Genomic DNA, 13,347 nt, shown 5'->3' with positions numbered 1-13,347 from the left:
TACATGTCTACAACTGTGGCCTCCAGTTTTCATTTTGTTTTGACATGATGAAGTATTTTAAAGAGGATGTCTGGAACTTTATTTACTTGGGCAAGAGGTCAGTCTGTTGCTTTTCTGTGGAAACAAATGTTTATCAGGTTTCTGTATGAATCATGCAGTGCATTAGGTGCACCAGTGTTTTATTCTAGACATCTTCATTATAAAGTTTGGATGTGCTAAATTTTCCAAAAGTATTTTAAGTCCAAGAAATTTTTTTCCCACAAAATATTCAAATTTGGCTTGCATATCTTTGCACATATAGCTCTGTGTGAGCATATATATACCTAAATGAAATTCATTAGTTCTGATGTTTTAGTTAACAAGGTAAACTTAACTATCTCAGGTGTTTGGAGGTAGGGATGCTAATACACATACCCTTAGGATGTAAGCTCTTCAAGAAAATAAAATCTAGGTGATTATATTATTCATGTCTCAATGGATGAGGAGAAGGTTGAGTGTTTGCTTTACCTCCTTATTCACCAAACAACAGAAATGAGTCAGTTCTGACTCAGGCTGGTACAGCCAGGGGAATAAGCAAGTGGTTCTGTTCAAAGCTGAAAGCAAAAGGATTGCAAATCACAGTCATGGATCCTGGTATTTTGTTCACTACTAGTCGTTCCCCATTGTTCAGTCCCTAGTCAACCATATTAGTGCTGTGAGTGACTACCACCTAAAAAATTCTTAGTGATGATCCATGCAATGCAATGCCTGCTTATGAAAGTGGCCTTCTCAGCAATCATCTCCAAGTCACTGTCCTACGGGTTATTTGTAAGCCATCTGGAAAGAATGGGATGACTCATTCATTTTGATGTGGCTATGGGTTTTGTGGCCATATACAGGGAGAAACAATGTGTACTTGGTCATATCCCTGCAGGCAGTTTTCCAGACTTCACTTGGATAGGGACCAAGTCTTACTGTTTCCTTAGGTTTATTCTGATTTAGTCTGTTGAAAATAGTCATAGACAACCACAAGTTTTGTGTTCGGTAGACATGCAATTATGTAATTTCTTCTTCTCCATGGGTATTGGTGACATCACTTAAATGTGTCGCTGTCAGATGCGTGCTATCTGATTTTTGTATGAGGTCTTCAGAACTGCAGCAGAAATTTCACTCTAAAAAAGGAGAAGGAAATTAAATGGGTGAGATTAGAATTATTTCATTTTGAGAGCTTGGTTTATCTAGACAAAACTCCAGGAAATTCAAAGCTTGTCCTGAGCTGTCATCCATCAATAAATTGTTGTGAAAGAATAATGCTAGTAATCATAAAACCACAGAAGATGTGAGATGGAAGCAGAGTAAGAGTCTTAATGATCTAGAACCATAACTGTATTCTAAATGAAATGTATTTAATTTCCTGAGGAAAGTATTAACAGTGAGGAATAGGAGAAGAAAATATTTTGTAAGAAGTTTAGTTAATTGATGGAGTATCTTTCAAAGCTAAAATAGTTCAAATAGTTTGGAAGTTTGACTGTTCTTAAAAGCTGAATGGTGTAAGCACCTAATGTGTTCTACTATGTCTCATATAAATCATGTATTGATATTTGTAGAAATATATACAGCGACTTTTAAAAAGAGAACGTGTATAAAAACACTTTTTACTTCATTGAAATCAGTGAAATACTTAAGTCTTTTTTTGACGTCATGGAGACTGGAAGCTAATATACTGATACACTGCAGTGTTACTACATATATGCAGCCAAGTGAATTGCAAGTTTAAAAGGTGGTTTGCAAAGATATTATGGTTTTGTTTAGAAACAAAGTATGTTTTATCCTTTAGGAAAATCTGAAGGAAATACACTAGGATCACATATAATGAACTCAGTCACTTTGTATTTGAAAGTAAAAAAGATTCTGAATTGAATCAATATTTTCTTGAATAGGATTATATTTTTCTGCTATGTCAATTGATTTGTGGTTAGGCAAGCTACAGGGGCTGATGCTATTGAATTCTAAAGGAGCTTTAAAAAACCCCTTCAAAACAAGAAGATATTTTCAGGAAAGTTTTTACTACCATTAGTAAAACAAATCTTATTAACATTTCAATGTAGTATGCAGTATTTAATTTATAACACTTCCCTGATTTTTTTTTTTTTTGTTAATCATAGCACTGTTTTATCTATAATTAAAGCATATGGCTATGGTTCTAACTGACAGACCAGTAAAGAAATTTTAAGTGACCTTAAAGTGTCACTTTGTAACAGCCTGAAATTGCTAAATTCTTGTGACTAGGGGTGTTGTGAAAGAGACTTGTCGCCAAGCTACAGAAAAGTTTAGGATTCAAAGTAGGTTTTAATTTAATGAATCCCCACAGTTAGCAAATTTGATTGTATTGGTTTTACTCTTTTTGTGAGCCAGTCCAAACAGAATAGCAGAGGAGGTAATTATAGTAATGGAGAAAAAGAGGAAATGTAATAAATAGTCATAAAGTATGTAAAATTTGTTTTTATCATAATCTATTTTATCTAGGTCACCTTCCACACTGTTCTTGTCCTAATAGCCTATTTATTTTTTCTCTTTTTTCTTTTTTTTTGTCTCACTTTCTACATAGGACTGACTCATCACGTTTGTAATCTCCTAACAAAAGCTGTGGCCCTGTACTTGGAGGCAGATGATAAAAGGAGCACCAAGATAGGAAATGTGCTGCTTCTGTCCTTACTCGACATTTTGCAATACATGCTGACGTATACAGCAAACATTGTGCGCCAGACTTTGCAGGTATGGCATTTACTTATGGGGTCTTGACTGTCTTAAACAATTTTTTAGATAACTTCCCACTATCCTTAATAATGAGATTCCCATTATTCTGATTTTATGGAACTTTTAGTGTAGTGAAAACTCAATTTGTCTTCCAAGTAACTGTTTGAACCACTGCAAGTCATGGCATTGATGGGACTTTCTCCTCCAACAAAGACATCCTCCTCCTTAATATGGAGCACAAAATACAATGCAAAGAAATTTCAGATAGCCCTCTTAGTAACATATGAAGGAAAAGCATTTGTAATTTTTTAGACATGATGCATATCTAGCAAATATTGCTTTTCTTTTTAGATGATCTGCCAAATTTTTAAGTTAGTCAAGTGAAATGACTTCTGTATTTACACTGCAAACAATAACACATACTCTTCATGTTAGGTTTTTTATGTTCTTGGTATTATTCACTGAAGAACAGATGTTTGTCAGGTGAAATATATCTAAAGGACAGAGATTCAAAAGACTGCAGATAGGTTGTAATATTGTAATATCTTTCTGGACATGGCTTCTTTCATCCCCAGAGGCCCTCCTCTGTGGGTTGTTTGTTGTTTGTTTGTTGTTTGTTTTTGTTTTTGTTTTTTTTTTTTTTTTTGTTTGTTTTTTTTTTTTTTTTTTTTTTTTGTTATGATTCTGTGTTTTTTGGTTTGCAGGGTTTTGTGGTGGGGGGATTGGTTTTCGGGTTTTTTTGGGGGTGGTTTATTAAGTAGGCTTAATGTAAGAAGCTGATGTGGAAAATTGAGCTTTTTCTCTTTTTTCTACATTGATTTACACAAGTAGCTATGTTATCAACCACATTTCACTGTGAGGTTTTTGGTTTCGTTTAAATGTGTGATGGTACAATACCTTGTCATTAAGTCCTCTATTAGCAGGTTCTGTAATGATATTTTCATCTAATAATTACTTCATAGATCAAATTGTGTAGGCTAATTGCTTGTTGTCATATTTTTGGCATCATTCCATGTAATCATAGAGAGCTGAATTCTGTACATATGCTCCATGCAGCTGTGGTGAGGCAAATTATTCTGGAGAACACATGAGGAGAGAGGATCTTGCACATGGATTGCTAGTATTGAATTGATGGGTTTTATTTAGATTTAAAATTAAATCTATTTGTTCAAAGCCAAATTCTGTTCTGGCTTTACTTGAATACAGCAGTCGATTGATGCACTGAAACTCCAACTCCAGTTTTGTTTATCTCTTTTCAAAGTAATCTGCTTTGCTCTATAAGTCTAATGAGTAACAAGGAGCAGCTGGAAAACTGAGTTTTGGAGCATAGTTCTATTCAGTGCCCATATATTAATTTCACAGTGGTGTTACTTATCTTGGCTTTTGTGTCTTGACAATACTCATCACAAGATCCCTGAGAGTTCTACATCAGTACTTATACCCTATTGAATGGTGGCCATCAGTTGTTGACTACATAGTGCTCCACTGTTCATGTGTCACTAAATGCATCACAAATATTTTTTTGGATTGTTTTTATAGGAATGTTTTGAATAAGATACCGTTTAAATCAGAACTTGTAAAACAGAATCAAATCTTCTTTTATTATCCATTTCTGAGGCTTAAGTTATCTTTTACAGATGGCAATACCTTCACTTGAATCCTTTTTATTTATCTATTTTATGTGTAAAGTGATAACCTTATCTACCTGCATGGGCAATACATATCACCACTTTTCCATGGCACTGAAGTGCTTCATGCTGGATGGTGCTGATAACTGTATCCTGGTTCAGGAGAAGAGTTCGCTCTTTGCGGTCCAAGTACTTTCAGATCAATTTGCGTGTCTGTTTTGGAGAAGTTTTGTCATATGTCCCAGAGGTAATCCACATTAGTTGAAAAGAATTTGCAATTTCAATTTGATATATGGATTCTATTTTGTGACTCTGTCACAGGCTGCCCAGAAAGACTGTGTATGCCCCAACTCTGGCAGTGTTCAAAGCCAGGTTACATAAGACCATAAGCAATCTGGTCTAGTGGCATGTATCCCCTCCTGGGGGAAGATGTAGGTGTGACTAGATGATCATTAAGGTCCATTCCAACCCCTTGAGGTTCTGTGATTATATGATTCTGCAAATTAATGTATGTTTAACAATGGTATAGTGTGTATCCTTCATATACATATGTATTTTCTTTAGTGCTGTTGTTCATTCTCTTTCCGAAGACACTAATATATATATATAAAAGTTAAAGAAAGCAGACAATGATTCCTGATGGAAGGTGTCTGTCTTCTCATCTGTGTACTAATGAGAAAAAGCTGTTTTAAATTTTGCTGAAGTCAAAGTGGCTTACCTCCCTTTTCTTCATTAATATAAACATTTCATTTTTTGTCTTCTCTGCACTTTTTGTCCTTCTTTGAACTTCAGCATTTCAGGCCATTGTGGTGAGTCTCAGAGACAGACATACCAATGGGACTTATTGCCTGGAGAAACAGCTCTTCAGTTCTCTTCTATTTAGAAATCCTTTCCAGAAGAAGGGCATTATCCTTTCAGCTCAAAACTATCAACAGTTTAAGTTTGAGTAGTAGTGGCACCTGTCTCAGGGAACTTGCTCCTTTGTTCACTTAACCAAATAAAAACCTCCAAGTATTACACTTGGACAGTGATTTTTAGGACTGAGCTATAAATGCCACACAATACAAATTATTTTGAAATGTGTTCTTTGGACAAAATGTTTATTTTTCCTCTAGCAGATTGACTGTATAGGTTCATGGTCCAAAGCTGGTGTGAGTTAATGACATTAAATGAAAAATCCTGCAAGCTGACCTTTTGGGAGCCCTGGGGCAGGGATTGGTCATAAATAGCACTGTCTAGGATAGTAATATGCCTTGATGATGGGGGGATGAGAGTGGTCAGAATTACAAGTAGTAACTGATCTTATTACTTGAAAACTTTATATTTCCGATTTCAGAAATAATTTAAGTTATAATACATTGTGAATATTTTAGGATACAGAGTAAGGCAGGCAGGCAAAATTGGACAATATTGCTGAGTATCCTAAATTTTCAGTCACTTTGATTATCTTGGTTTGAGGTATCTTTTGCATGTAAATTTTATTGCATTTTGCTGAAGAAATGTCATGCATGTCAGTATATTCAGCCTTTACAGAATGGCACGACAGCACAGGTCCCTATGCTTTGTGCTTATTGTCACAGAGAGAGCATAACTGCTCACTGGGAGCCCAGGAATACTTAACTAGAAAAGAGTGCATAAGTTTCCTTCAAACTTCCATTCACACTTCGACCACTTAATGGACCTAATTTGTTCCTCATAACAGAACAATCACCAGGGTTTGATTTCTTTTCTCTCTTGATAAGGCACAGAAAACTGGGGCAGGAGGGGACACACAGGCTGCCGAAGACCTTCTGCTTATCAATAAACCCCTGACGGACCTGATTAGTCTGCTTATTCAACTGGTGAGAGTTTGCTTGTTTGTAACCTTATGGAATATTGCTGAAGTTGGAATTATGCAACTGAATTCAACATCTTAAAGCTCTCTTTACTAGTTTTTAATTGTTTATAAGCTCCCACCTAGTACACTAACACTTTGTAAGAAGTTACAGGTCACAGTGACTTGCAGTTTACCGGTGATGTCAGAGTAAATCTATTTGTCCAGAGCATAGAAGTGGGATGAGAAGCAGACTGCAGGTTCTCAGTTTGGATACATATGTATAGCCAACATTTGTCCTTCAGAATGGACTAGTCACCACTGCATAGGGAAAGGATGGTGTTCCAAATTTGAAACTAATAGTACTGCTTCCTTTAGAGAATTCAGTAATTGCAAAATTGGTTTGTAGCAAGTGATGCATTTTAATATTATTTTCCAGGGTTTGAGCCTTCTGAGTTTTCTCAAGGCTTTATGTCAACATGATCCTGAGGGATTTACGAGTGGGAGTGGTCCCTGTGATCTGTAAATATCTTTGAAGTGTGTCTGTTTAAAGGCAGTCCTTTCCAGGATTTACTAGATGTACAGCACTGTATTGAAATCTCCACAGAGGGCTGCATTGTGGCCCTAATGCATCCCATCAGCTCAACATCTGTCATAGAGATGTATATTTACTCTGTGTGTAATGGTTTATAGTAGAATGCTTCTTGAGCTGGACAGTGCTTTTAAAGGCTACATCAGCCTGTTAGTCAACATAAAGCCATTAAAATGGTATGTGAGAATTCCAGTGTATCATGGTGTCCTTTCCAGCATATTTCACTTAGAGGTGTTTCAGATTCACTGTGTTCTCTTCCAGACCCTTTTTTTTTTCATTTAAATAGAGGATTTCAGGTTTTTTGTGATATCAGTACTGCAATCCTTCTACTATCTTTAGCACTGTTAGTCATCTATTTTAGGGAAGCGTATGATTCCTTTTTTATTAATTTTTGGCATTATACTTGGTACTAAGTCCTCCTTTGATGGATTTATTTAAACCAGCTATTGACAAAGGCTTTTTGGAAATGTTCTCTGAATGACCTAAAACAAGTAAATGAATTTCAACTATTTAGTATTTCATCTTTATAAATTCTTTTATTTTTATTGATTTTTTAAAAACTGCTATATTTGATAAATAGTATGACATGAAGATGTGCAAATGTTCCTTTAAAATGAAACTATTCATAAGTTTAAATTATATTAACTTTTTAAAGAACAGAAAATTAGAGGCCAAGTTTTAACTCAACCTATACCACCTGGAAGTCTTTTATAAGTTTTTAATTAAAGGATAGGATAATTGTATAGTTCACATGTACTGATTAGATTGTGACTTGTCCTTGTATTTCAGAAGCATGGCTGTAAATTACCAGTAGGTTTTGCTCTGTCCTGTACTTCTGCAGGTTCTGGTTTGTTTCAAATGCTTATTCTAAATCTTCTGATTTTAACATACCGGTAAAAGATAATGACCACCAGTGCCGCTTCTTTAGACAGATAGATTGACACATAAATAAATACATATTGTCTTGTTTTGTTTTCAGTTTTTTAAAAGATTCCCTGAGTGAGGGGTTTTCTCTTGTTTGGAGCTGTGAAAGTTATTTCAGCTAGGTTTGTTAAATTTGATTTTTCAAATTTTTTTTCCTGCTGCTCTATTAAACATTTCCTGTTAAGCATGGAAGAGTTTGAGCAATGGAATAATAATTTTAGCAATTAGGAATCACTTGTTCAAAATGGTTTATGCTCTAATCTCTTTAAATAGAAATCGGTTATTTGTGAAATCTAGAGCATATCTCAAGATGTGTGTGCTCCCTACTCCTCAAAATGCCTCAGGCCTACCTAAACTGAAATTCTGTGAAGCTGCCAGTGGTTGTTCGATGTATTCATTGAGCTGTGTGGGTACATAACCCCTTATTGCTGTTTTGAGGCTTTCAGTTCTTTGTGAACTTTATTTTCTGGAGATAATGGAGGACTTACATTTCGAACTAACAATTACTTTAAAATATTGAGTTAAAATGATTTTCTCTGCTTTCCTATTTCTGCCTATCTTAACATATTTATAGTTTCTTATAGTCATTTACATAGTTTCCTAGTCACATTGTTTTCTAGTTCCTAGTTTCCTAGACACATTGCATAATTGTTTTCCCTCACTGAAATGTATATCCTTCAAGTAGATTATTATTCCATGTCTCATTTACTTGTCTTTTTATTTTGCTCAAGTTCCATATGTTTTTCTCTCTCAATAATCCCTCAGAAAATCAATGTGAGTAAAAATTCAAAATGTCAAAAACTTTGAATCAATTTTTCCCTCCTGTGGTTGTGATTGAGTCTGTCACTGAAGGCATAACAAAGCAAGTTTTGGAAACCTAGATTGCATTTAAATAAAACTTCAGTGATTTAACAATGCAAAAGGATAAATAATTACAAATTCTGTTATGCAGCAAACACTACAAATATGGAGAATTCAGTATTTAATTGCAAGATCATTATGACCATAATTGATCAATAATAGGAAAAAAATTGAGCATTTATTCATCTTCTTGGCAGTTTTGTGTTTAAAAGTTAATTACACTTAGCTTTGTTGGGTAATGTTTCTTTGCTTAATGTAAATTTAATATGAATATTGTTCTGAAACCTGCAGCAATTGTAGAACATACAAAACACCTTCTAATTTTATTATACTCATTATACTGAAAAAAAAAAACTTTGAAATCACTTCAGTGTGGATTTTCACAAAGTTTCAGAAACCATGCCAATACTTATAAAAAGGAATTTTGTTTTCTGTAGGTCCTAGATTCAGTTCCTAGGTGTAGATCTTCCAGTCATTTCTAGAGCCTACTAAACTGCTGGGAGAGAACTTTTCTTGAGTTCTGGTGGGAGACTTCCCCATGATAATATTACTGGGAAATTTTGCACTTGATTACCGTGCTCTATATATTTCTGCTGAACATCCAGTTAGTCATATCCAAACGTGAAGAGGACAAATTGAAGCCCCAGTGCACATGGATGAATGTGATGGTCTTTTCTAGGCATTTTTTGTCTCTATATTGCACTGACGCTAAGGCCGTGCCCAGACTTCATTTTCGAAGTGCATGAAGTTATTTGCTAATGAGTAATGAAAATAACTGCAGAAAAATGATTACTGTAGAATTTTATTTCACATATCTTTCTCTAGGAATGCAGACTGCTCTGTGGTCAGAGTGGAGAGACATATGTTTATATCCTATATTTGAAGTATTCTCTTATCCAGTATTGAAGTATTCTCTTATCCTAAGAACCACAAGTCTGCAGACAAACCAGAGGAAAGAAGAAAATGTTGTTACATGCAGAGATTTTCAGAACAGGGATTTAGTTTCTCAACAATTATCCTAGATCAAAATGAAGAGAATATATATATATATATTTCCTTTAGGTAGGAGAATGGCCTGAAATAAAAAGATAATATTTTATTTTTTGATTTAAAATTGTGCATATTTGCTAATAAGAATAGCATAGTAAAGCTAGAAGATTAATAATGATGTTTTGCTTTTGCATTTTGTAAAATGTTTGCAAAATCATCTTCACTATAGATCCCCATGGTGCTTCCTTTACAGCACGTTCTGTAATCACATTAGTGTTCTAATGAATATCTATCTCATATCGTAATAAACTCTTTATGTGTATAACCTCATTAATGCACCAAAATAGTGTCCCCTCCGGGTAATCCAGGCAGTTTCATTGTAGCTCTAAAATTAGATGCTGTAACAATTCCAACGGTATGAAAACTGCCACTTCAGCTCAAATGATCACACGTTTCTTGCAGTGGTTTGCAATTCATGAACACACTGCAACTCAGTTTAAAATGATGGCATTTTTGAGAACAGACTGCAGAAATATAAATGTGCAACAAGAAGAAACTTCCTGCTCTTTACCACAGTAACTCTAAAATACACAGAGCAGGTTCCATCTAGAAAGGAAAAGAAAATAGAATTTTGTGTTACAAGCTTGTTCACAGGAAGTTATAACATGGCCATAAAAATTAAGTAAATAGTAATACACTGCTTTTATTGCACAGAAGTCTTGTCATGAGGTATTATTTTAAAGTGAGTGAAAAATAGATCTACAGTTTTCAGTTAGAGAATGGCAGAATTCATGACCTTAGCTCTTCAGAAATTTATTTTAAGGTGCTGGATTCTCTTCAAGCTATACACTAGCCAAGAATATTAACAGCTGCAAGAGAAGTACTGGTAACTTTTCTACCTTGCTGAAGGGCTGAATCCATAATCCCCCCTTAAGATTGAGGAAGGAAAAGGAAGCTTCATGTAATTATGAAATATTGAGGGACAGATACTATTTTAAAGTGTTAGAATTAGTTTCTTCATGGGTTTCTACTCTCCTGAAAGAACAAAAACTATAAATGCATTTCAAGCAAATATACTTCATACCAAATTTAATTGTTCTGATTAGAAAAATAATCAGAATGTTGTTCCATCTAATTAAGAGATGAACCATCCATCTATATTCAGTGTTGAACATGATTGTTTTTCCTGTTCTTATTAAACATGAGCTATTTACTTGAAAGCTGAATTTTCATTCTTGATTTTCTGTATTTACAGATATTTATTATATTTTCAGCCTTTGGTTTTGTTTTATAATGTTCTTCAGACCCCCTACTCTTTATAACCAGTACTAACACTGACTGGCAGCCAGTGCTAAATTTCAGGTTACCAGCTTACAACTTTTGACATCTAAATCACTACTTGTCAGAAGTGAAATGGCAAAATGGTGAGAGTTACAGAGAAAAATGCTGATGTGGACATACTTAAATAGGGACATTGCTGAGAGTTCCTCTTCCACCTTAATTATTGATGACTTAGACTGTAGGCCAGTGGTTCTCATTCCCTTCAGAGTAAACGTGGCCTTTCCTATTCCAAGCTTGGTTTTATCTTCATACAAGACCAGTCCTGCTATTGTTTTGCCCTGAATTTTCCCAGGGTAGCAGCAACTTGTTCCCCAAAGTCTAGTTAACACTGAAGCTCAAAGGGACTCTGGGAAAGCAGAGCAGCAGAAGAACCTGAAGTACAACAGGGGGATGAAAGACTTGATTGGCATTGGTGATTGAGTAATGTGATGTCATAACTGGCATGTGTTGGGAACTGAGGAGTGATACTTGGAAGATGGTCACTGAAAGCCTCTGAGGAGCAAGACTATATGATGCCAAGACAGATTGGATGGAAAGTTTCCTTTCATTTTGAAAGGGTTTCCCTTTTTCTTGTTGGGGGACAAAGAACAGCAACAATGATAGAAGGTTGGACATGCCAGGAGAAGAGAATCAAGGCCCAAGCAAGGCCATTGGTCCAAGCACAACTCTTCCTCCTAGGGCAAAGTGTTCCACTGCCTCACTAACTGGGTGTTCCTACTGCAATAAGCCTACCTTGGGAATAGCGCTAACCGGCTGGACTTGCTTGTTTGCTTCCTTGACAGTCATGGTGTTGGGAAGAACCGCTGACGTTTGTGGTGCTTTATGGATTTCTTCACGTTTGTTGTAGGAGCAGTCCTCTATGAAGACTGACAGCTTTCCACTCCTCTGATATTTAGTGAATATCTTGGAAAAAAAACCTCAGTCTCACTTCCAAGTATAGCTGTTGTGATAGTGACTAAACATGGGATTTTTGTGCCTGCAGAGCCCAGGGAATTAGCCTTCACTGCAGTACCCAGAAAAGGATATATCTATGACCAAAATTTTCACTGATTTTTCATTTTTTACCTTTGTTTACCCAACAAACATTTGAAAATTGACTATAATCCTTTTCTCTCATGTTCTTCAGGAGGTTGTTGATGTAGCTGCCTACACTGATCTAGTAACAAATTAACTTGGAATGCTGATTTTAGAAGGTGTGAGAGACACATTAAAAAAAAAAAGTAATTGTCCTTCCTTTCTCTAATGCCATTTTATTTCGGTGAAGGAAATGAAAGTTGTCTCAAAGCCCCAAGCGAAATTAGCAGATTTTTTTTTTCAGTTTATTAAGGATTAAAGATATAAATGGAATTATAAAGCTTGTTACTATTTGTTGCATTTGCTAATTGTGCTGATGATGTTATTAGAGAAGTCTGGATGCTGGAAAGGAAATAATCAAAGAAGTCGCATTTAGATTGAAATGAAGAAAAAACATACAGCAAAATTGAGGAAGAAATAGCTGTTGTGGTCCTGTCACTTGCATAGTATTAGGCCAAATAGAATGTGATATGTCTTGGGGCAATATATTCAGAGATTTCATCTCAATTCAGTCTGTTTTAAACAGCAACTCAATGAAGCTAGTAGAAAACAGGATTGTATTTGCATGCAGATCCCCTGGGAATAGCTGCTTGAATATTTGAGAGATGTATGTCTGATGATATGTTCAGATTGCTTTAAAGTAACTGTATGGGTTTTCCTCAAAATGAAAAAAATCGGGGATTTCATACTGCAGATTAAATAAGTGATCATTATTGAAATGATTTGGCATATTACATTAAGTGTTTTGACAAATTGTATTTTTTCCCTGTTATTGTCTGTAAGAATAGTCTGTTTATTGTACTTTTATCTGGTTTATTTGGTGTAAATAATACTTTTGGAATAAAAAAAAAAAAGAATGGCTATGATGAAGTGTTTTTTACACTTCTATACCTCATGGTTAAGACTACCACTGACATTTTGTTCAGGTCATAGATTATAAGGTGAGAAAAAACTATTACAATTATTTTGTTAAGGGATATATATATATGTAGACAGGACTTTCCTAAAATAATTCCTCATTAGAGTAAACCGTTTTGTTATTTTTTTAGAAAAAAATATTCTTGTGATATTTGAATTGTCTTTGATGGAGACTGTCTCAGTTCTAAGGAAGTTGTTTCGGCAGTTAATTGTTCTTATTAAAGAGAGAAAGAGAAAAAAGAAAATCGAAGTATTATCTTTCTTCTAATCTGAATTGCTTTGTCTAAAGTTTTGAGCTATCATCTCTTATCAGTCCTTTTTCAGGCAAAGGAATTAACCTATCCTCAGCCTGCATTTTCCTGCCTATGATTGAGAGGATATGATCAAATCCACTTTAACCCTCCCTCTGATATGCTATAGACACTAAATTTCTTCAGTCCTTGGCTATTGCGTTTTCCAATCTGTCATCC

The 13,347-nt window shown here is 35.0% G+C and overlaps 1 protein-coding gene across 1 annotated transcript in view; it reads left to right on the top strand.

Moving 5' to 3' along the window:
• Positions 1-13,347, top strand: part of ULK4 (unc-51 like kinase 4) — a 207,277-nt gene that overhangs the window by 139,023 nt on the left and 54,907 nt on the right. Inside the window, exons 31-32 of the mRNA XM_068186673.1 lie at positions 2,588-2,754; positions 6,107-6,205. Of these exons, the coding sequence (XP_068042774.1) occupies positions 2,588-2,754; positions 6,107-6,205 (266 nt within the window). The remainder of the gene's footprint in view (positions 1-2,587; positions 2,755-6,106; positions 6,206-13,347) is intronic.

Source organism: Anomalospiza imberbis, chromosome 1, assembly GCF_031753505.1.
Source record: "Anomalospiza imberbis isolate Cuckoo-Finch-1a 21T00152 chromosome 1, ASM3175350v1, whole genome shotgun sequence".
Lineage (NCBI taxonomy): Eukaryota > Metazoa > Chordata > Aves > Passeriformes > Viduidae > Anomalospiza > Anomalospiza imberbis.
Note: the sequence above shows the minus strand (reverse complement) of the source record. Positions and strands in the feature narration are given on the sequence as shown.